Source organism: Nicotiana tabacum, chromosome 12, assembly GCF_000715075.1.
Source record: "Nicotiana tabacum cultivar K326 chromosome 12, ASM71507v2, whole genome shotgun sequence".
Classification (NCBI taxonomy): Eukaryota; Viridiplantae; Streptophyta; class Magnoliopsida; order Solanales; family Solanaceae; genus Nicotiana; species Nicotiana tabacum.
This window is the reverse complement of record NC_134091.1, coordinates 33,576,468-33,599,643: the sequence shown is the minus strand read 5'-3', so window position 1 is coordinate 33,599,643 and position 23,176 is coordinate 33,576,468. Positions and strand designations below refer to the sequence as shown.

Below are 23,176 nucleotides of genomic sequence, written 5' to 3'. Positions count from 1 at the left end.
ATAGATCTTGGGATCTCCAGTCTTCTAGGTAGAGTTGTCGCCACAATAACTTGTCCTCGGCCATAGTCACATTCCCCTAGATGATCTTTCAACTACCTCTCTAGGTAGGCCTTTCGTAAGTAGATCCGATACATTGTCGCTTGACTTTATGTAGTCAATTGTGATGATCCCCCTAGAGAGTAGTTGCCTAACGGTTTTATATCTTCGTCGTATATGACGAGATTTACCGTTATACATAACGCTCCTAGCCCATCCAATCGCCTCTTGACTATCGCAATGTATGCATATTGGTGCCAATGGTTTGGGCCAAAATGGAATGTCTTCCAAGAAATTCCGGAGCGATTCAGCTTCTTCACCGGCTTTATCTAAAGCAATAAATTCAGCCTCCATTGTAGAGCGGGCAGTACACGTTTGTTTGGAATGACTTCCAAGATATCGTTCCTCCATAAATAGTGAATACATATCCACTTGTGGACTTAGAATCAGTTGAACCGGTGATCCAATTTACATCACAGTATCCCTCAATCACCGCAGGATAATTACTATAGTGCAAAGCAAATTCTTAGGTATGTTTTAAATATCCCAAAACTCGTTTCATCCCCATCCAATGAGATTGACCTGGATTACTCGTGTATCGACTCAATTTACTTATGGCACAAGCTACATCAGGTCGAGTGCAATTCATGATATACATTAAATATCCCAGCACACGAGCATAATCCAATTGTGATATGCTTTGGCCTTTGTTCTTTGCAAGTGCAAGATTCACGTCAATTGGAGTCTTTGAAACTTTAAAACCTAAGTGCTTGAATTTTTTAAGTACTGTTTTAATGTAATAAGATTGCGAAAATACCAGACCTTGAGGAGTCTTATGGATCTTAATACCCAGAATTAAATCGGCAAGTTCCAAGTCTTTCATATCAAACTTGCTAGTTAGCATACGCTTAGTTGCATTTGTGTTGGCAATGTCATTACTCATTATCAGCATATCATCCACATATAAGCAAACAATGACTATGTGATTTGTAACATTTTTAATGTATACACATTTATCACATTCATTTATCTTAAAGCCATTTGGTAACATTGTTTAGTCAAATTTCGCATGCCATTGTTTGGGTGTTTGTTTTAGTCCGTAAAGTGACTTAAAATCTACATACCTTCTTTTCTTTACCTGGAACCACAAACCCTTCAGGTTGTTCCATGTAAATTTCTTCCTCCAAATCTCCATTTAAAAAGGACGTTTTAAAGTCCATTTGATGAATTTCAAGACCATATACTGCAGCTAATGCTACTAACATTCGTATGGACATAATTCTTATAACTGGAGAGTATATATCAAAATAGTCAAAACCTTCTCATTGTCTATACCCTTTGACCACAAGTCTTGCCTTATATTTGTCAATAGTACCATCATCTTTCATTTTCCTCTTAAAAATTTATTTAGAACCAATAGTTTATTGCTTGGAGGAAGATCAACCAATTCCCATGTATGGTTGTTCAGTATGGATTCTATTTCATTATTGACTGTCTCTTTCCAAAATAATGATTCAGAAGAAGTCATAACTTCTTTAAATGTTCGAAGCTCATTTTCCAATAAGAAAGTCCCAAAATCTTGTCCAAATGAAGTAGACGTTCTTTGACGTTTACTACGTCTTGGATCCTCCTGATTATACATACTTTCCTTTGTTTCCTCCCGAAGTCATTTAGATCCTTCACCAATCAACTCACATACTTTTTTATACGGATATATACTTTCGAAAAATTAAGCATTATCTGATTCTATAATCGTATTATTATGAATGTCGGAATTTTCTGATTTATGAACCAGAAATCGATATGCTTTACTATTTGTTGCATATCCTATGAAAACAAAATCAACAGTTTTCGGTCCTATCTTTACCCTTTTGGTTTAGGAACTTACACTTTTGCCAAACATCCCCACACTTTAAAATAATTCAAGTTGGGCTTCCTTCCTTTCCATTTTTCATATGGAATGGATTGCATTTTGCTTTGGGGTACTTGGTTTAATATGCGGTTAGCCGTAAGAATGGCTCCCCCCCCAAGTTCTGTGACAAACCAGAACTTATCAACAAAGCGTTAATCATTTCCTTTAATGATCGATTCTTTCTTTCCGTAATCCCATTGGATTGAGGCGTGTAAGGGGCCGTTGTTTGATGAACAATTCTATATTCTAAATATATTTCTTCAAAAGGAGATTCGTATTCACCACCCCTATCACTTATTATCATTTTAATTTTCTTGTCAAGTTGCGTTTCAACTTCATTTTTTTATTGTTTGAATGCATCTATTGCTTCATCTTTACTATTAAGTAAGTAAACATAACAATATCGAGTACTATCGTCAATAAAAGTTATGAAATACTTTTTTTCACCGCGAGATGGTATTGACTTCGTATCGCAAATATCTGTGTGAATTAAGTCTAAAGGATTTGAATTCCTTTCAACTGACTTATAAGGATGTTTAACATACTTAGATTCCACACATATTTGACATTTTAATTTGTCGCATTCAAACTTAGGCAATACTTCTAAATTAATTATTTTTTGCAAGGTTTTATAATTGACATGTTCCAAACGTATATGCCATAAATCATTTGACTCAAGTAAGTAAGAAGAAGCTGAAATTTTATTATTGTCAATAACCATTACATTCAGCTTAAAAAAGCCCTTAGTAAAGTAACATTTTCCTAAGTACATCCTGTTCTTACTTATTACAACTTTGTCTGAAACAAAAACACACTTAAACTCGTTCTTGACGAGAAGTAAAATAGAAACTAAGTTCTTCTGTATTTCAAAAACATGACAAATGTTGTTCAGACTCACCACCTTGCCAGAGGTCATCTTCAGGAATATCTTTCCATAACTTTCAATTTTGGCCGTTGCAGAATTTCCCATAAAAATGGTCTCACCGGGTCCAGCAGGAGCATATGAAGCAAATGCTTCTCTAACAGCACAAACATGGCGGGTGGCACTAGAAACAGTCTACCACTTCTTAGGATTTCCCACTAAGTTGTATTCAGACAACATAGCGCACAAATCATTAATATCATCATTTGTTTCAACCATATTTGCTTGTCCCTTTATCTTCTCTTTCTTTGGAACACGACATTCTGCAGCTTTATGTCCAACCTTTCCACAGTTGTGAAAATTTCCCTTGAATTTCTTCTTGCTGGGATAGTTGTTTGGTCCAGAAGACTTCTTTCGCTTCTTCGGAATAGTTAGAGAAGTTTCAACAATATTTTTTCCATAATTGTTGAGTTCCCACGTGTCTTCTTTTCTGCAGCTTTATTGTCCTCTTCGATCCTCAATCGAATGATGAGATCTTCGAGTTTCATCTCCTTGCGCTTGTGTTTCAAGTAGTTCTTAAAGTCCTTCCATAAATGAGGCAACTTCTCAATCATTGCTGCAACTTGAAATGCCTCATTGATGACCAAACCTTCAATGAACAATTCGTAATTAGTAACAAAATTAATACTTTCAACAAAAACATCAATTCAGATTATACCTTCAGCAAGGAGATCGTGAATTATAACTTGCAGCTTTTGAACTTGGGTAATGATAGGCTTGCTATCTACCATCTTATAGTCCAAAAACTTGGCTGCAACAAACTTCTTTAAACCGGCATCCTCGGTTTTATACTTCTTTTCCAACGCATCCCATAGTACTTTAGAAGTTTATGCATTCCTATAGACGTTGTAAAGATCATCCTTCAGTCCGCTAAGAATGTAATTCTTACACAAGAAATCTGAGTGCTTCCATGCCTCAATCACTATAAAATGTTCATTATCAGGAGATGATTCCGGCATAACCGAAACGTCCTCCTTGATTGAACTTCTGTAGACTCAAAGTAGTCAAATAGAAGAATATCTTCTGTTGCCAACGTTTGAAATCAATCCCGAAAAAAATTTCGGGCTTTTCTGCCGAAGTCGGTGGTGGCACAGAACGAGTGGAAGTAGCAACATTGCTCGTAGAGCCAATCACGGGAGTTACCGTTTCTGTCATTTCTGCTAACAACAAAACAGAAATAAAATTAATTAACGATGAAGTATTTAAAATCTTCAAACCGAACAACTTTAATAGAAACAGATTAAATGCCACGATGAAGATTTTATTTCTTCAAACCAAATACAGAACGAGTAGAAAATCACAAAGATTTTAATCTCGTAATGTCAACCAAAAGAGTAGAAAATCCGAAGATTTTAGTCTCCAAACTGAGAGTAAAAATCACTAGGATTTAATTTCCCACAATCAGAATATAAGATGAATACAAAAAAAATAAATTAAGTTCCTTAAGCTTGTTAATAATCTGTATTCGAAAATATATTCAAAGAATAAAAACCAAAAATGTAGAAAAACATAATTATTCCGAGCACACTAAATTCACAGTGTGAAGCCGAAGCCGAGCGAGCGAGCGACGACGCGAGACTTGCCTTCTTCTTAACTCTTTAAGAGCTAGAAGAAAAGTAATTGTATATATACCCATCAAAAAAAAATTTCTCCTCCAATATGGGACAATGTCCCTTTATCAAGAAGGGAAAATCAAAGTTTTATTTTCCCTCCATTTTCTATTTACCCTATTTTAAGCTCCAAGAAGCTTAAACCCAACACGTTTGATGCTATAACTCATGTTATTTTCCAATTTCTATTTTTCAATCACTGCTCAAAACCTAGCAAGCATACCAAGAACAGCTTTTTGCCAAACATTTTTATTTTGACCAGTGAAAGCTCTGTTGCAAAACTCTATAGCAACAGCACTTTTGAATCTAAAAAAAATAACGCACTTAATAGTTATTAATTAACCTGAGTTAGTTTTATTTTAGGCATTTAAGAGTTACAAAATTTAATTTGTTGGCTATATCTCTTCTCTGTCGTCACTCGTCTTTATCATTGAATTACAATATGCAATCTTGTCTTACAGAATATGTTAAATTGGTCAATTAAACCTAAATTGATATATCAATTGCGGAAAAATATAATTAGATCTACAAACTTAAAGACTATTTCTTTGAGAAAATGATTGAGTACCTCCCAAAAAATTGACTAGGATCAACAAATTGAAAAGTCATTTTAAATCTATAAGTGTTCTAATGATTAGTTCTACCTAATTATTAGGAACATGAGTGCCACAACCAATTATTCTATGTTTCTTTTTCTTCATTGTCAACATCTAACTAAGATAAAATCACAAAGCAGAGGGAGACCACAAATGGATAACTCTTCTGTTGTAAGATAAATAACATAGTACAGTTTTATAAATTTAAGTTATATACATTAATAGTGTAACGATTTCTTATACTATAAATACAATTTGATCAACTATAATAGATCATTATTTACATATTTCATTTGTTAATGAAAAGGTACTATGTTTTATCATTGATCACAAATTAAGTTAATCTGATAGTGTAAAAAATTAATATGCCTTTAGTGAGTACAACTTACCATTAAATTGAGTTTATTTCACCACCAACTCACTCAACTTAGTCAAAACAAATCATTATCTCCATCTCCCTTAAAACAAACGAAATCTCCCAACCCCACGTCCTTAACTTCTGCCTTATATATTCTTCGCTCCACGTCCGGCACTGAAATAATTTGTAATCAAACTCCTCTCAGAGCAAATGAATATTACTTGTCTACCATTCATCTAATTTTTTCTTTCATTATACTTAGATTAGATGAAGAAGATAATAAACGAGCTTAGCCATGGCTTTTGCGTTATTTTCCTCCTCCTTTTTATACTTGTGGCTTGTGCCGCAGCACAAACTGCAGAAACAGCACCAACACCACCATATTCATTTGACAGAAATATCAAAATCAATCCACCTTTGGCTATAATTCTTGTTACCCTAATCAGTGTATTTTTTGCTATGGGGATTGTTTCAGTTTACGTACGTCAATGTGCTGAACGCCGCTTTGCCAACGACTTCGTACACGTAGATGAAAACTCTCGCCGCGGGGCAGCTCGTGGTTTAGACCCAAATGTCATTGATACTTTCCCTATGTTTCTTTACTCTGATGTTAAGGATCTCAAAATTAGTAAATCAGTATTAGAATGTGCAGTTTGCTTAAACGAGTTCGAAGATGATCAAACTCTTCGACTTCTTCCTACATGTTGCCACGTGTTCCACCCTGATTGTATTGACGCTTGGCTAATTTCCCATATCACTTGTCCTGTTTGTCGTGCCAATTTACTCCCTAAACCCAGTGATGAGAAAATCACGGTTCTTGGTCATTACCCAATTAATTCCGAGTCAACCAACCCGGAATATGGTAACCCGGTTCATGAAGTAAATGACTCAGTGATTGATATAATCGTTGCATCTCCTGAAGTAATAAACATAGCACAAACGCCTGTACAAAATCGTCCACCAAGGTCAACGCCAAAACGAGAGAAAATTACAGGAAAATTCCCGAGGTCGCACTCGACCGGTCATTCACTGATTCAACCCGGTCAGGATTGTGAACGGTTTACGTTAAGATTACCAGAGGAGGTTCGGAACAAATTGATTAACTCGGGTTTGAGTCGAGCACAAAGCAACTCGCCGTTTCCAAGGGAGAGAAGTGTGAGGAATGGGTACAGAAGTAGTAGTGTGGGAACCGGTTCAGCACGGATTAATCATGGTTATTATGAGCGATTTAATGAGGAAGGACGGGCGGACCGGCGGGGCTTAATGAATGTGCCTCCTTTCTTTTCGAGGGGCGGTTCAACCCGGTCGTCTAAGGATAGTAACGGAGGAGCTGGTGATGATATAACGGCGGTTCCCAAGAATTTGTTTAAGTCTGTTAAGTTTCCGTTTGATCGCATTTTTGAGAAAGATAGCACTGGTGAAAGATCGTTTAATAAACTTAGGTTAGGCAGTTCAAGCAATTGAGATACTTATATGATATTCTTTTTAAACATTAATTTTGTTGTACTAATTTGTATATACTCACATTTGTTAGTTTTATGATATTATCTTCTTATCATTTCAATTTATGACAGGAGAAAAGAATGAGTATAAAGAGGTTTAATTGCTACGGATTAGTGAGCAAGTGTTTGACTAATACATTTGTTATGGAGTACTTAGTTTTATTTCATCTCAATTTGACAAAAGTCTAAAATGAATTTAAGTTAATCTGCAATTTGAAAATAAATTAACAAATAAGGAACTTATATTGATGTGCTATCGTGCTTAAAGTATTAGAATTTGATTTTCTCCCCTAGATGCAGAAAGGCTAATTGATTGTGTCTTGCTTGAGCCGATGGTCTATCGGAAACAACCTCTCTATCTGCGCAAGGTAAGGGTCAGGCTGCGTACAGACTATACCCTCTCCAGACCTCATTTGTGAAATTATACTGAGTTTGCTGTTGTTGTAAATACATAAATGCCATGTTTTTACTATTACCACCTTTTAATCCTGCCAATGCCTTAGATTTTTTGTCCCTTCCTTGGCCTTATTCATCAAAGTGATTACAGTGATACTTTAGCAACAAGCAAATTGTCAATGATACCAAATCTGCAACAACTTCATATATTTTGATATGAAATGTCCTTACTATGTCCCTTAATATCATTTAAGATTTCATTAGTTAATTAATTAATTAGGTGACACTTTCTTCAGCAGTTGTGGCTGGCCCTGATCACATCTCATCGTGCTTTCACATATAGGCCCTGATCTCAGACTATTTGCTTTCTTAATTTGCTTGCTTTAGAAATAAAAATGTTCAAATCCATATATAGACTGATAGTAGGTTCCAAGTTCTGAGGTATGTGATATCATAGAAATAAAAATAATCAAATCCATATATAGACTGATAGTAGGTTCCAAGTTCTGAGGTATGTGATATCATAGAAATAAAAATGTTCAAATCCATGTATATCCTTGAAATGTAACACCCTCGCTATTTGTCACTTTTGAAGAAAAGTAACGTTGTTATTGTGTAGATGTTATCCACTAGTTGAATACATTAAAAATTTGGTAATCACGAAATTATAAAATGCTTTGTCACCAGTGTTAGAGCTAAATGAGGGGTTTCAATTGATCCCTTAGTCAGAAAATTATATCACGCAAATAGGGTGAATTAATTTTTATTTATATGTCTAAATTTTGAATCTCTTTTAGCATATGGATGGCTTTAAATATAGTGGTAGAAGGAGAGTTCAACAGTTAATATAGGCGACTAGTTCGAAAAATAGGTATAGTATTCTTGTGTTTTCTTTTATTCTCTTTGATATGATTTTGTCTTCGCCATTGCATGTCACTCTAGCATGTCAAAAATGTGAAAGCTGCTAATCACAATTTCTGAACCATTTTGTTGTAAAACTTTAAATTTCAATGCATGACTTTGGATTCTTCAAGCTATTTGTTTTTAATTTAAGGAAATCTGTTTATAATATGTAAGCTTTCAGTATTGAGTTTAAAATAGATATAAATTAATTGTTTTATTTTCTCTACACTTGGGGAACTGATAAATACTTGGATAAAATAATAATAAAGCAAACAATTCTTATCTCTCCATCTTCGTGTTCCTCCCTTTCTTCAACCTTAAGTTTCATTGGACCGTAGCTTTTTGGTTGAGTTTGCTTTGTTAGTTGAAATTGAAAATTTGACTCAGCTGATTTATGGGCCTTATATATCACATTAGGTCAGTATACTTCAAGCTTTTACTTTGGGCTTGATTTGCAAATGCTTTCCTTGATTCGTTGGTTGTTTCATTTTGTAAAAATTGCAAGGGCGCCCTATTTGATCGCCCCTTTTTAACTTATATCTTTTTTATTTTTTTGTTTGTATTCGTACCTATTTTTTTGTTAAAAGTATTTTAAAAAGATGATTTTTGCCCTTCTTTAATAAAGACTATTGACAAATTGCAGGACAAAAACTTAAGCATGTTTAGGCTGAAATTTTAGCAAATAAACTAAAAAACTTCAGCTTGTTTAGACTGAAATTTCAGATAAAACTCAGGAAAAAACTGTAGATTGCGTTACAAAACTTCAGCATGTTTTGAAATGAAATTTTAGCAAATGAACTAAATAACTTCAGCATGCATTAGCAAAAACTCTTTAGAAAATTATATACTGCAAGACAAAAATTTAAGCATGTTTAGTCTAAAATTTTAGCAAATGAACTAAAAAACTTCAGCATGTTTAGTCTGAAATTTTAGCAAATGAACTAAATAACTTTAGCATGTTTTGTCTAAAATTTTAGCAAATGAATTAAATAACTCCAGCATGCATTAGCAAAAACTCATTAGAAAATTACATACTACAAGATAAAAACTTAAGCATGTTTAATCTAAAGTTTTAGCAAATGAACTAAAAAACTTAAGCATGTTTAGTCTGAAATTTTAGCAAATAAACTAAATAACTTAAGCATGTTTAGTCTGAAGTTTTAGCAAATGAACTAAATAACTTCAGCATGTTTAGTCTGAAGTTTTAGCAAATGAACTAAATAATTTCAGCATGTTTAGACTGAAGTTTCGGATAAAATTCATGTCAAAACTGTAGACTGGAGGATAAATAACTTCAGCATGCATTAGTATGAAGTTTTAGCTTCAATGTGGAACAACTTCATGCTATATTAACATGAAGTTTTAGCTTCAACATGAAACAACTTCATGCTACATTAGCATGAAGTTTTAGATTTAAGGTGAAACAACTTCATGCAAGTGTGCTTCTGAAGATAAATCTGGACAAGTTTCTGATTTTTTTATAAAGTTGCCTAGAGGAGAGGAGGAGATCGTTTTATATCTTTTGTCAGGGGTGTAACTGTCATATTATTACGGATTTTTTGTGAGATGGCTACCAAATCAATAATTTTAAAAAATAGGGTACAGGTTAAAAGATGGCACAAATATAGGGTACGACTGCAAATCACCCTTTCATTTTTTGCTACCAAGGACAATGATCTTTGTCTAGTTTTCTATAGAGTTTAAATTGTATGCATCAATCTTGTGATTATGTTGAAGAATTATTTTCTTCCTTTGAGTTCTCGAGTGAAATGGCCGCACTGGAGTAATCCAATATGTGGTTCCGCACTCAATGGTATACAAAATATTTATACAATTAGGTCATTTTAAGGTAATTGTAGGTTAATTCCTATAATTATTATATATTACGTAATTGGTAATTGCATAGTTCGTAAAAATGATAACTAACCTACGATCATGGATGAATCTAAAAGCTTAATTATGAGTTCAATTGAATTCATAACTTTAATCTTAGACCTGGATTTTCAGTATAAAATTCATTAAAATTGCTGAAAAAAATAAGTTATGAACTCATAACTTAAACAAGGTGATGGGTTCAGTTGTTGAAGTCGAAATCTTGAACCCAAAAAGTTAAATCATAGATATGCCTTTGCACAAGAAAAACTTAACTTGTTGAAAGAGTAATTTATCATGTTCGCAGTTTCATTTAACATTTCTTATAATTTAAATCAAAGTCGTAGCATCTAAATGAAACATGAAATATATGAAAGTTCCTCTAAGTTTCCAATGCTAAACAGTGGACCTTGTTTAGCATTGGTCAAGGCGGCTCCTTATTTGGCTAATAAGAGGTGCAACTCATTTTTTCTAATCCAAATACAAAGTCTTTGCCTATGTATTTCTGACTTTTCCCTTGTCTACCTTGTCTAGTCCACTTGCGCGTATCCATTTGTCGATTTGCCATTTCACATATTAATATATCAGTACAACTACATTTAATTGATTTCTAAAAAAAAAACAGGAAAAAACACTTGAACTAAGTGACACTTGAGAAAAACTTATTCACTTTTCTTATGTACCTCTTCATGAAATAACTTTCTCTAATGCGAATGGAATCTTGATCCAAGTCAAGGTCTTGTGATCACGGTATCATTTTTTGTGATCAACTTATGGAGTTCTCCTTACTAATTAACTTGTTAGTGGGTAAAAATCTACACTATATATAGTGGCAGAAATACCCTTTACAAAAGTATCATACGCTACCGTTTTGCAAAAATCTTCTTCATATGTTTATCTACATAAATTCTTTAAAATAAAAATAAAAATAAAAACTCATGTATATATGTATATAATAGGTCTACACGCTTAAAAGCGTACAAATTAAATATTAATTTGAGATTGGATGTCACGCCTTAAAATCAACTTAATCTTAGACTTATTGCCTGGTTGATCGTGCTTCTAAAATCAGATTATTTTGAAAAATATTTTTTTAAAATTTTATTTTCAAAAAGTATTTTTGAAGAAAAATTACTTTTGAAAAAAAACTACTTTTTCTGCTTCTCAAAACTGTTTCTGCTTTTACTGAAAATATATATATTTTTTTCTTCTAAAAGCTTGCCGTTTGACCTTAGCTTTTGAAAAAAAAGTACTTTTTTAAAAAAGAAGAAGCATTTTTAGCCAAAAAGAAGTAAAAGTCGGGTTTTCTAATTTTGGTTTTTCTCGATTTTTTCGGGTTTTCTCGGTTTTTTTCATAAAGTATTTATAATATAAAACATAGAATTTTATTGTGCTCCAAATATTTTTTTGATCCTAGTAAGACAGAACTATATAAGATATTTTTCAAGAAAATAATATAAAATATGAGATGAGTGATGGCATTGTACTATATATTCAACAATAAAGATAATAAAGTCGCATAATATAAATATTATTAATAAGCCATAATAAAATGAATATAATCTAAAATTATTAAGTTTTTAAAATAAGTACGACTAATAAGTAGTGTTATTGCATGATTAAACACTAAAAACATAAGTTATGCATTTTATCTAAATCAAGGCAAATATTAAAAAAAAATAGATATCTAGCATTGTTGTCATTGCTAGTACAATTGAATTGAATGTCTTTTGTTAGCATTAATATTAATTTGATTTTGGTTTGGGATTTATTTGAGTTACTAACATTTATGGACTATAAAACTTATTGGAGCATTAAAAAATTATAAGTTCAAGTTTGAAATAATACGTTAAAAGATAATACCATGTAAAAGTTTAAGAAATATTTATAAGCTATACTATAATAAATATTTTTATGTGTTAAAATCTTTAAAACTTCCATATATGTAATGTCGGGTTGATTTGGTTTTGGTTTGACCTTTTTTAGTTAAAACCAAACCAAACCAATTATGATCGGATTTTTTTCCAATACCAAACCAAATCAAACCGAACTATAGTCGAATTTTTTTCTCGATCAATTTGATTTGGATTATCAATTTGGTGGATCGGTTTCCTTTGTACCCCTACAATCAGTTGTTAAACCCATTTACAAATCATAATGTGAAAATATGTAAGTTAATATCGACACTGCTTTTATATATTCTTTGCATTCGCCACTTGTTGTAAATATATCTTCCTGTTAGTTGACTAAAAAAACAAATTTCTTATACTGTTTGTTGGTTGGATATTATATGTATACTCTGAACCGTTCTTCGTGTCATAATTCATACTAATATAAATAGAAAAAGTCATATGTCACTATCTCACAATACTATTATATTCAAATTTCAAACACGGATATGTAGAAAATTTAAACTTCAAATTAAAGGAACACAACGTTCTAATAAACTGTTATATACACGAATCATACACGGTCCCTCACTCCTTTTCCATCCTCTTAATTCGCTTCTCTTTCTCTTCCACCATTCTTTCCCAACCCCAAAACCTCAAAACAATGAGCAGAAAAAGAAAACTCAGAGACCTTATGGGAATTTTCAAAGACAAAGCTTCACTTATCAAAGCCAACTTATCAACCAAACGCAGCGTTTCATCAATTCAAGTCGCCGTCATACGAGCCACCACCCACGCCTCCGAATCTCCGCCACATGACCACCGCATCTCCGCCATCATCTCCGCCGGCGACCACTCACTCCCTGCCATTTATGCATGCATCGAAGCTATCATGGACCGCCTTCACCGCACTCACAATCCATACGTTGCCCTAAAATGCCTCTTCGTATTCCATAACATCATGGCTAAAGGTTCACTTCTTTACAAAGATCATATATCCTTTTCCCCTTCGTCCGGTGGTCATAATTCTCTAAATCTTTCTGGGTTTTACGACAAATCCGATATCGAAACACGAGAACTCTCGTCGTGGGTACGTTGGTACGCTAATGTTTTGGAACGTAACATGATAACGTCTAGGGCTTTGGGTTCCTATATTTCTCCTTCCTCGAGATTATCGATAAACTTCGATAAAATTACAGAGAGAAAAGGAAATATTGGTTTCTCTTCCAAATCAGATTTTGTAACAGAAATGGAATCTTTGGTATGTATGGTAGAGGGGATTTGTGAAACGCCAGAGTCACAACATTTCCAAAAAAATGACCTAGTGCATGAGGTTATGATATTAGTCGCTGAAGATTATCGTTCAACTCAGTACCATATTATGATCAGACTCGTTGAGTTAGGTGACCGAGTTTCAAGATTGAATTACCTGGATTTGTCTGAGTTGATATTGTCTTTGAAGAGACTTGAGGGATGCAGGAAAAAGTTGAATAAATTGTTTATAAGAAGAAAGAACGATCTTTTTTGGGAAATGGTAAATGAAAAGAAAATGGAGATGGAGAAATTGAAATATGAAAGGGAAAGACAAAGTTTTCTACTGTGGAATGTAGATGAAAAGTCTGGTGAGTTAACTCGGTCATCCCAAAAAGTTGCAGGAAATAATCAACAACTTTTGTTTGCTGCTGCATAGAAGATAATGGTGAAAGTGATTTTTGGGCTTTAGCTTCTGTTTAGAGGCCTGGGCTGGCCTATAACAGTTTCTGTGTTTGCAATAATATTGTATATATGGTTTTCATTAGAAAAAGGGCTCATTTAGTGTAAATCATAGCAACTGTGTTGCTGAAGCTGTTGATTTTGTTTTACACGAATTTTGTCAATGCTCCAGCAAGGACTCATTGCGAATAAAAATAATTACATCCAATTGTTTCTTGTTCCAAGAATATTATTTGCTGAGAAAACAGTATATTCAATTTTACTGATAGAAATCCAATAACTGAGTGTTCGAGCTGGATAGGTAATACGTCCATATGAACAAAGATCATACAAAACGTATTACTTTAACTTCCCAGCTTTAGTTTAGCATAAGCTACACAACTTTTCATCCTTATTAGTGTAGCACCCGCGTTCATTTCCTATAAGGCTAAAATTGAACAAAAGGAATACTACCAAAAGATGATATTTTCTTGCTTTTGAGAATTGAGTACGGTCAAAATAAATTAAGTCAGTCGTACGGACTGGTCGAGGTGATAATACTCTGATCAAAGAGTATCTGCGTGACGACGGGTCGAGGTCCGAAGTACGGGCGTCGAGCTTCGAGCTCTAAGACAGATCAATGACAAGCTCGGTATCATTATCGAGCTCATATCCAAATCGGACTACGAGGCAAAGCGGAGATTATCGAAAATGCATAGACCGACCAACACTCACCCCGAATATCGAGACTCCAAGTCAGAGTCGAGCTCTACCGAGCTCGAGCCGGTATCAAGCTCACAGACAAGAGCCATTGCAGCCGCACTAGGGGAGAGAATCTTGGCAGGAATCGAGGAAAAAATAATTCATCATGGGTTCTTCACTATATATTTTTTATAGATAAAGTAGGATCCCTCTACTATAAAGAGGGGAATCCTTGTAAGCATAAGGGGATGGGATCAAAGACAACTTTAGAGAGATTAACACTTTTGGGCTCATTTACTTTGCCTTGTTCATCATTTCTTTTTTCTCTGCCTTATATTTCATTCCATCTGTCAAAGAATATATATATTTTTATTTCACTCTGCAATTTGTACCGAGTTATATCACGTATCCTTAGAACCATATACAAATTTAACTCTATTCAATTTTTCGGGTAAATAGTTTAGCGCCCACCGTGGGGCTAAGGATAACAGTGGTTACTTGATACGAATCTGCAAAATTACATCGTTATGTTTTGCACTTGTTTCCGAAAATATCTTGGATTTTGGATTAGCAACGACTAACTACTAGTCAAATGGCCACACCGATCGACAACGAAGCCGGTCTTTAAGATGAGAATAATAACTTGACACCCAGTACCGAAAGACCACTTGTCAACGCCGTTGGAGCCCGAATGGAGCACCGATAGATATCAATTCGCATGTGGCCATTGAGGCGAACCTACATTCTGAACCCGAAAATAGCATTCATGGTGGCACTCGGTCTGCATCTCGAGATACCCATAACGTCGAGGAAAACGATGTCAGCTTGCGTATGATTTTTGAAATGTTGCAAGCTCAACAAGTAGCAATACCTCAGTTCCAGAGCCAAACCCAGCTACAAAGCAGGCCAGAGCCCAATCCACCTCGAGAAATCACCCACCGAACGGAGCCAGCCATAGTGAAGTCAAATGAGCAAGAACGGGGGACTGCTCCCGAAATTGCTAAATTGCTTGAGGAACTCACAAAGCGAGTCGAAGCCAACGATAATAAAGTAGAAACATATAACTCCATGGTCGATCAGATCCCGGGAGCTCCACCAATGATAAAAGGGTTGGATTCAAAAGAATTCGTGCAAAAGCCTTTCCCCCCAAGCGCGGCTCCTAAACAGATCCCAAAGAAGTTTCGCATGCCCGATATTCCTAAATATAATAGAACGACCGATCCCAATGAACATGTCACCTCTTACACATGTGCCATCAAAGTGAACGATCTAGAGAACGATGAGATCGAATTTGTATTATTGAAAAAATTCAGTGAAACCCTGACAAAGGGAGCAATGATATAGTATCATAATTTACCGTCTAACTCTATCGATTCTTTTGCTTTGCTTGCATATTCTTTCGTAAAAGCACATGATGGGGCCATAAAGGTCGAGACCAGGAAGTCGGACCTATTCAAGGTAAGACAAAAGGATAACGAGACGCTAAGAGAATTCATATCTCGTTTCCAAATGGAATGAATGGATCTATCTCCAGTCACAGACGATTGGGCTGTTCAAGCTTTCACTAAAGGACTAAACGAACGAAGCTCGATGGCTTCACGGCGGCTGAAGCATAACCTGATCTAGTACCCATCTATTACTTGGGCCGATATGCATAGACGGTATCAATCCAAAATAAGAATCGAAGACGATCAGTTAGGTTCTGGGTCCGTTATTAAAAGGGTTGCCAACCGAGAACAGAGATCGATCAAAAATCGATACCGGCCCTATAATGGAAATCTTACGAGCTCGGTGTGATAAACGTCTAAATTCATACTACTGCTAAGGTACAACTCCCCCCTGTTCAATTATATTTCAAAACTAACCAATGCAGGTGTTCGACCAAAGACGAGGATTAATGAACTCGATCAGGAACAAAGATGGATTATTTTACACGAAGTCTTAGGTCTGAAAGCACGCATTGCACTCTTTTTTCCCTTAGACCAGTTTTGTCCCAAATGAATTTTTCGGCAAGGTTTTTTAATGAGGAAACCATTGATCATGCTAACTCGGAATAATTCAACAGTATTCGAGGCCTCCTTATAATCAACCTCGAATACTGGGGGACATACCATCGTCATCAAACATATCAATGACAATTATCAAGTACGATGCAAAGGAAGTTACTTCGATATTTCATGACAAACAGTGTCTCGACAGGAAACCTTGTAAGAGCCAAATGGTCAAAACAAACCATGCTCATGTAGTTGGCCCGAGCCCTGACGTAAAACATGAACACATGTATAATGACTTGCAAAGAAAGCTCTCTTCTTTACCGATATCTTATATCCAAGACTTATTATACAAACAGGATCGAGTTCGAACAAGCACTCACTCGATCACTAAGACTAAGGGCAACATTACTTCGAGTTCGAGCAATCATTCACTCGACCATAAAGCCCACGGGCTACATCACTTCGAGTTCGAGCAAACACTCACTCGACTACTAAGCCTGCATGCTACTTTTATTTCGAGTTCGAGGAAGCACTCACTCGACCATTAAGCCTACGGGCTACATAACTTCGAGTTCGAATCATTCACTCTACTACTAAGCCTACGGGCTACTTTTATTTCGAGTTCGAGTAAGCACTCACTCGACCGTTATTCCTACGGGCTACTTTACTTCGAGTTCGAATCATTCACTCGACTACTAAGCCTACGGGCTACGTTTATTTTGAGTTCGAGCAAGTACTCACTCGACCATTAAGCCTAAGGGCTACATTACTTTGAGTTCGAATCATTCACTCGACTACTAAGCCTACAGGCTACTTTTATTTCGAGTTTGAGCAAGCACTCACTCGACCATTAAGCCTACGGGCTACCTTACTTCGAGTGCGAATCATTCACTCGACTACTAAGCCTACGGGCTACATTTATTTCGAGTTCGAGCAAGCACTCACTCGACCATTATGCCTACGGGCTACATCACTTCGAGTTCGAATCATTCACTCGACTACTAAGCCTACAGGCTACATTACTTCGAGTTCGAGCAAGCACTTAATCGACCATTATTTTTACGGGCTACATTACTTCGAGTTCGAATCATTCACTTGAATACTAAGCCTACGGGCTACATTACTTCGAGTTCGAGCAAGCACTCACTCGACCATTATGCCTACGGGCTACATTACTTCGAGTTCGAATCATTCACTCAACTACTAAGCCTACGGGCTACTTTTATTTCAAGTTCGAGCAAGCGCTCACTCGACCGTTACACCTACGGGCTACATTACTTCGAGTTCGAATCATTCACTCGACTACTAAGCCTACATGCTACTTTTATTTCGAGTTCGAGAAAGCACTCACTTGACCATTATGCCTACGGGCTACATTACTTCGAGTTCTAATCATTCACTCGACTACTAAGCCTACGGGATACTTTTATTTCGAGTTCGAGCAAGCACTCACTCGACCATTACGCCTACGGACTACATTACTTCAAGTTTGAATCACCCACTTGACCAATCAATGCCTACGGGCTATATTACTTCGAGTAACATTACTCATTACTTCGAGTTCAAACGAACACTTGACTATTTAAAGGCTGAAGGCTCGAGCCCAATAAAGCAAAGGGGACTACCTACAAGGCCTGAAGGCAACAGAGATTAAAATTAAAACTATCTATTTAGCTTAAAAGGCTATTTTGATTCAAAAGGAAGAAAGATTTATATTTACAAATTTTTGTACAAAGGTGGCAACTCAGCCAAAAGGAAGTTCTTTATACAAAAACCGAAAGCGGTATCAAAAGAACGCAGCAAACGACCTAAGGCCCTAAATGATTCAATCTTCATCGGAGGCTGTGTTGTCAGAATCTTTCTCATCTTCAGACTCCCCCGAGTCATCGGAGTCCTCCTCAGGAAAGGCCAACCTTCGAGCTTTGCTCTCCTCCGCCCTGGCGACTTCAATCTCGGCCCTAATATCGAAGCCTTGGGCTCTGACCTCCTCGAGAGCTTCTCTCGGGGATTGCCATTTTGCATGTTCGACCATGTTCTTAGCTTTGGCTTGGTTAACCTCAACATCGATCCCGAACTGAGCCACTTTGGCATCGGCTCTTTTATTGGCTCCGATTACCTCAGATCTGGCCACTTCAAGTTCTTTAGCCAAATCTGCTTTATCTGAAGTGGCCAAATCCAACCGATGCTGAAGCTCTTTTATCTTTTCAATCAGCCCCAAAGCATTTTCTTTCGCAGATCAAAGTTGGGCATCAAACAGCTCCAACTGAGCTTGAACGGCTTCCTTTTTCGAGGCAGGGATATCCATACACTTTTTAAACTCTTCTGCCTCGGCCAGTAGCGCGTCTACCTGTGAGTTAACCCGTCCAATCTCCTCGATCCTCTGCCGAACCTGCAAAATCGGATCGTTAGTGGTTATCTCTTTTTCATCTTCACTATCATGGAACATTCGGAATACCTACTCAGACATCTCTTCATGCTTTTCCCGAGCCGCTGTCAAATCTGCTTGAAGTTTTTCAAGGAGCTTGTACGAATCACTCTTCTCAGTGAGGCTCCGAACCTCGGCATAATGCTCCTCCCTGATTCGAAGAAAGGCCTCGTGATGCAATACCAAAGCCTATAAATAGAAGGAGAAACATTAGAATTACCTACAATTCTAAGTATAAAAGAAGCGGCAAAAACGCCATCAGAGTTACCTGATTCAAAGCATGTTGGGCCTCGTTGAAGAGACAAGCAGGCCCCATCGCATTCATCACTGATTGATCTTCTTCGGTCACCAAGGACCGAAGGTAATTGGCAATCCCCGCAGGGGGAGAAACAATTCGGGTATCCTCATGTACGGAGAGCACTATCTTCCGCCTTCGGTCGGGATCGATACTCGAGGCTGGGAATCGGTCCACCAGTTTGTTAATCAATGAAGGCTCGGTAGAACCCGACCACGATGCTTTTTTGGGTACCGCCATTCCACCAAAACCGCTAACCTCCTCCGAGGCACCTGACTCAAGCCCCTCCAGAAAATCGTGGATATCGGCCGACTCCTGAATACCCTCTTAGGACCGATCCTCCAATATATTGGCTTCTCGAATCATGGCATCTGAAATCTGAGGGGATCCGCTAATGTCAACTATCTCGAACTCATCCCTTGAAATATCTTCTACTACCCGAGAAGACCCACCCTCGGTATCCCTTTCAATCATCTTAGCTCGAGAAGGGATAATCTCGGCTTCTTCTTGTTCTGGGATTATGGCTAGGGTTGCCTGATTTGCTTCCACCAAATTGGAAGACTATTTAATCACAACATTAGCCCGTACGCAGGCTAAATTCTCCTCTCCTTCTTCGGGCTCGTCCCTTAAATGGCGGACCACTTCCGAAGACATAACACCAGATCCCCCCTTCGTCTTTCGAGATCTCTTAGCCGGTTTCTTCTTTTCCGAGCTCGGGAAGCCCGATATGTCTTTTCTCTTCCTTTCTTTTACCTGCTTCAGGGCAGGAACTTCTTCACCAACAGATGGAGGCCTCATGACTACATCTTTCCCAAGTCCTACAAAGGTGAAAAGGGGAGATTTACCATACAAACCGATAAAGAGACAAATCAATAAAAAGATTTACCATGAATGCGGGCCTTCCATCGAACCTTTGATAATTCGACCCAAGCACGCTCAGAGTACGGTCTCTACAACACCAGACCTTCGACCCATTGTTTAATATAATAACCCGGCTGTTCGTTTTGGGAGTTAGAGCCCCGAACCACTATTAACTGTTTTTCCCATATCTATTTCTGCTATTCTGACTTGCCGGGATGATTGGTTTTGAGTTTCGGAGTAGTTTGGGACACTTAGTCCCTAAATGAGAGCTTAAGCCTTAGGATTTGGACCGTAGTTTGAACTGTGTGAAGATGACTCCGGAATGGAATTTCGTCAGTTCCTTTAGCTCCATTAGGTCATTTTGGGTTTAGGGGCATGTCCGGATTGTGTTTTGGAGGTTCGTAGCATATTTAGGCTTGAAATGACGAAAGTTGAATTTTTGGAGCTTTGGGCTGGTAGTGAAATTTTTGATATCGAGGTCGTTTTCCGATTCCGGAAGTTGGAGTAGGTCCGTAATGTTGATTATGACTTGTGCACAAAATTTGAAGTCAATCGGACATGATTTGATAGGTTTCGACATCAGTTGTAGAATTTTGAAGTTTCAAGTACTTTAAGTTTGAATTGGAGGGTGATTCATGATTTTAGGATTGGTTGGTATATTTGGTCGAGGTCTCGGGGGCCTCGGGTGTGTTTTGGATGCTCAACAAGTCATCTTTAGACTTAGAGAAGTAGCAGATTTCTGGTGTTTTATTGCAGAAAAATCCTTCATCGCGTTCGCGAGAGGTGCCTCGCGATCGCGTAGAGCATCTGGGAAGGGCAGCGAAGTTGTTCTTCGTGTTCGCGATGTTGTTCCCGAATTCGCGAAGGTATAGGACATTAAGCCTACACGTTCGCGATATGGTCCTCGCGTTCGCGTAGAGGAACGGGGCAGAGGAAGCTTCAGGCATTAAGCCTACGTATTCGCGAAGAGGTTCCCTCGTTCGCGAAGGGTCCGTCAATGGAAGATACGTGTTCGCGAGAGTCCCCTCGCGTTCGCGAAGGAGGAATTTTGGTCCAGTGCAAGATTGTTCATCGCATTCGCGATCATGATGTCGCGTTCGCGAAGAAGAATGCACCTGGGCAGAATTTAAGGTTAAAAAACGAGGGTTGAGTTCATAATACAAAAATTTGATTGAGAGCTCGGTAGAAGGCGAAATTTGGAGAGATTTACGCAGGAAGTTTTTGGGTAATTATTCCTAACTCCTTTATGGTTAATATTCTACTAATCTATGGTTGATTTCATAATTTAGTTCTGGATTTTGGGGTTGAAATTGGGAAAAATTTGGAAGAACTTCTCCAACAAAGATTTCGAGTTTTGAAAGGGGATTTGTGGTCGGATTTGAGAAATTTTTATATGGTTAGACTCGTGAGTGAATGGGTGCTCGTATTTTATAATTTTTACCCGATTTCGAAACGTGGGCCCGGGGAGACCTTTTGGGCGTTTTTTCTAATTTCACGCTTTAGCTTCGAATTAATTAGCTAAATTAGTTACATATAGTTATATTTACATTATGCAATTAATTTGAATAGATTCAGGCCATTTGGAGTCGGATACTCGTGGAAAGAATGTGATATCGAGTTGATTTGAGCGGTTCGTGGTAAGTGGCTTGCCTAATTTTGTGTTGGGGACTTTCCCTTAGGATGTTTGATATTAATTGATATGTGGGAACCGTGTACGTGAGGTGACGAGTACGTACACAGGCTATTATTGCAAAAATCCCATTTTTCCTTTCTAAATCATAAACTGTTTTTCATTATTAAATTGCACTGATACGTTTAATTGTTAAACTTAGATTAGAGAAGCATGCTTATGTGTTTTAACTGCTTAGTTGACATTCTGTGCGCCATGCTTAGTTAAGTCCCTATTTCCCTTATCTATCTCCAGTATAAACTGTATAACTCGATGTCTTACTGCCATTTCATCTTGCGTTGCATATTTAAATTGGGACTACAGACGTATTCCAGGATATCCCCCCTGTACTACATATTTACTTTGGGACTAAGGACGTATTCCGGGAGATCCCCCAGCACTACATATTTACTTTGGGACTACGGATGTATTCCTGGAGATCCCCTAGCACTGAATATTTACTTTGGGACTACAGACGTATTTCGGGAGATCCCCCTGTACTGCATATTCATTTGGAACTACGGGACGATATCCCGGGAGTTTCCCCACTGCGTTTACCTTATTCTGAGCCGAGGGCTCCCTGAACTGTTAAATTTTCGAGAATTTCTTTAACTGTGTTACCATAAACTTTACTTATATCTTTTAGTGTTTAATTTATTATATTTACCCCGGTAGGGCCTTGAACTGACCTCGTCACTACTCGATCGAGGTTTGGCTTGGCACTTACTGGGTACCATTGTGGTGTACTCATGCCCTTTCCTGCACATATTTTCGTATGCAGATCCAGGTGCGAGCTATCAGCCTTGGGGTTAGTGCGTGTTGTTGATTTTCGGAGTACTACTACTTGTGTCCGCAGATCTTCGGAGTCCCCTTCTACTCCCTCGCCTAGAGAATTTCTTTATTATCTTCAGACTTTTGTATAGAGCTACATAGATTATATCAGCTTGTGACTTAGTGATATTCCGGGTCTTGGGAAAATATTTTGTATATGTCGAGTGGTACTACTCTTGGCTATTCACAATATGTTGTTTATCTTTAAAATGTTGTGTTTTCCTTATATTTTTCATAATATTAGGCTTACCTAGTCGTAAAGACTAGGTGCCATCACGACACCTTACGGAGGGTTAAATTTGGTGTCATGACAAGTTGGTATCAGAGCATCTAGGTTCATAGGACTCGCGAGTCCCAAGCCGATTTATTAGAGTCTCGTGGATCGGTGCGGAGACGTCCGTACTTATCTTCAGGAGGCTATGTAACTGTTAAGAACAATCATATTCCTTTGACTTCTTTGTCGTGCGAGTTATTGACATCAAAATTCTAAAACTCTGTTCTATTCTTTCTCATAGATGGTGAGGACCCGTACCAGGAGGACCGATGATCAGGCACCCGAGCCCCCTGCCAGAGCCGCAAGAGACCGGGGTCGGGGTAGAGGATGACCATGCGGTGCAGCCCGAGCACCTGCGAGAGCTGCATCAAATGAGCCCCTAGGAGCTCTAGCTGGAGGGCTAGCACCGGAGATCCCTATTACTACTCCAGCCCTCC

At 37.3% G+C, this 23,176-nt stretch overlaps 2 protein-coding genes across 2 annotated transcripts; both read left to right on the top strand.

Annotated features, from left to right (window-relative positions):
• Positions 1-5,609: 5,609 nt before the first annotated feature.
• LOC107771342 (RING-H2 finger protein ATL11-like) lies at positions 5,610-7,036 on the top strand. Its single transcript, XM_016590693.2, has one exon. The coding sequence runs from the start codon at positions 5,702-5,704 to the stop codon at positions 6,896-6,898; it is 1,197 nt and encodes a 398-aa protein (XP_016446179.1). The 5' UTR covers positions 5,610-5,701; the 3' UTR covers positions 6,899-7,036.
• A 5,548-nt stretch (positions 7,037-12,584) lies between these two features.
• On the top strand, positions 12,585-13,917 carry LOC107771341 (putative clathrin assembly protein At4g40080). Its single transcript, XM_016590692.2, has one exon. It carries the CDS (start codon positions 12,661-12,663, stop codon positions 13,684-13,686), a length of 1,026 nt encoding a protein of 341 aa, XP_016446178.2. The 5' UTR covers positions 12,585-12,660; the 3' UTR covers positions 13,687-13,917.
• The last annotated feature ends 9,259 nt before the right edge of the window (positions 13,918-23,176 follow it).

Excerpts from the sequence above, each read along its gene's own strand:
- LOC107771342 (XM_016590693.2), top strand. The coding sequence starts at position 5,702 with ATGAAGAAGATAATAAACGAGCTTAGCCATGGCTTTTGCGTTATTTTC.
- LOC107771341 (XM_016590692.2), top strand. The coding sequence starts at position 12,661 with ATGAGCAGAAAAAGAAAACTCAGAGACCTTATGGGAATTTTCAAAGAC.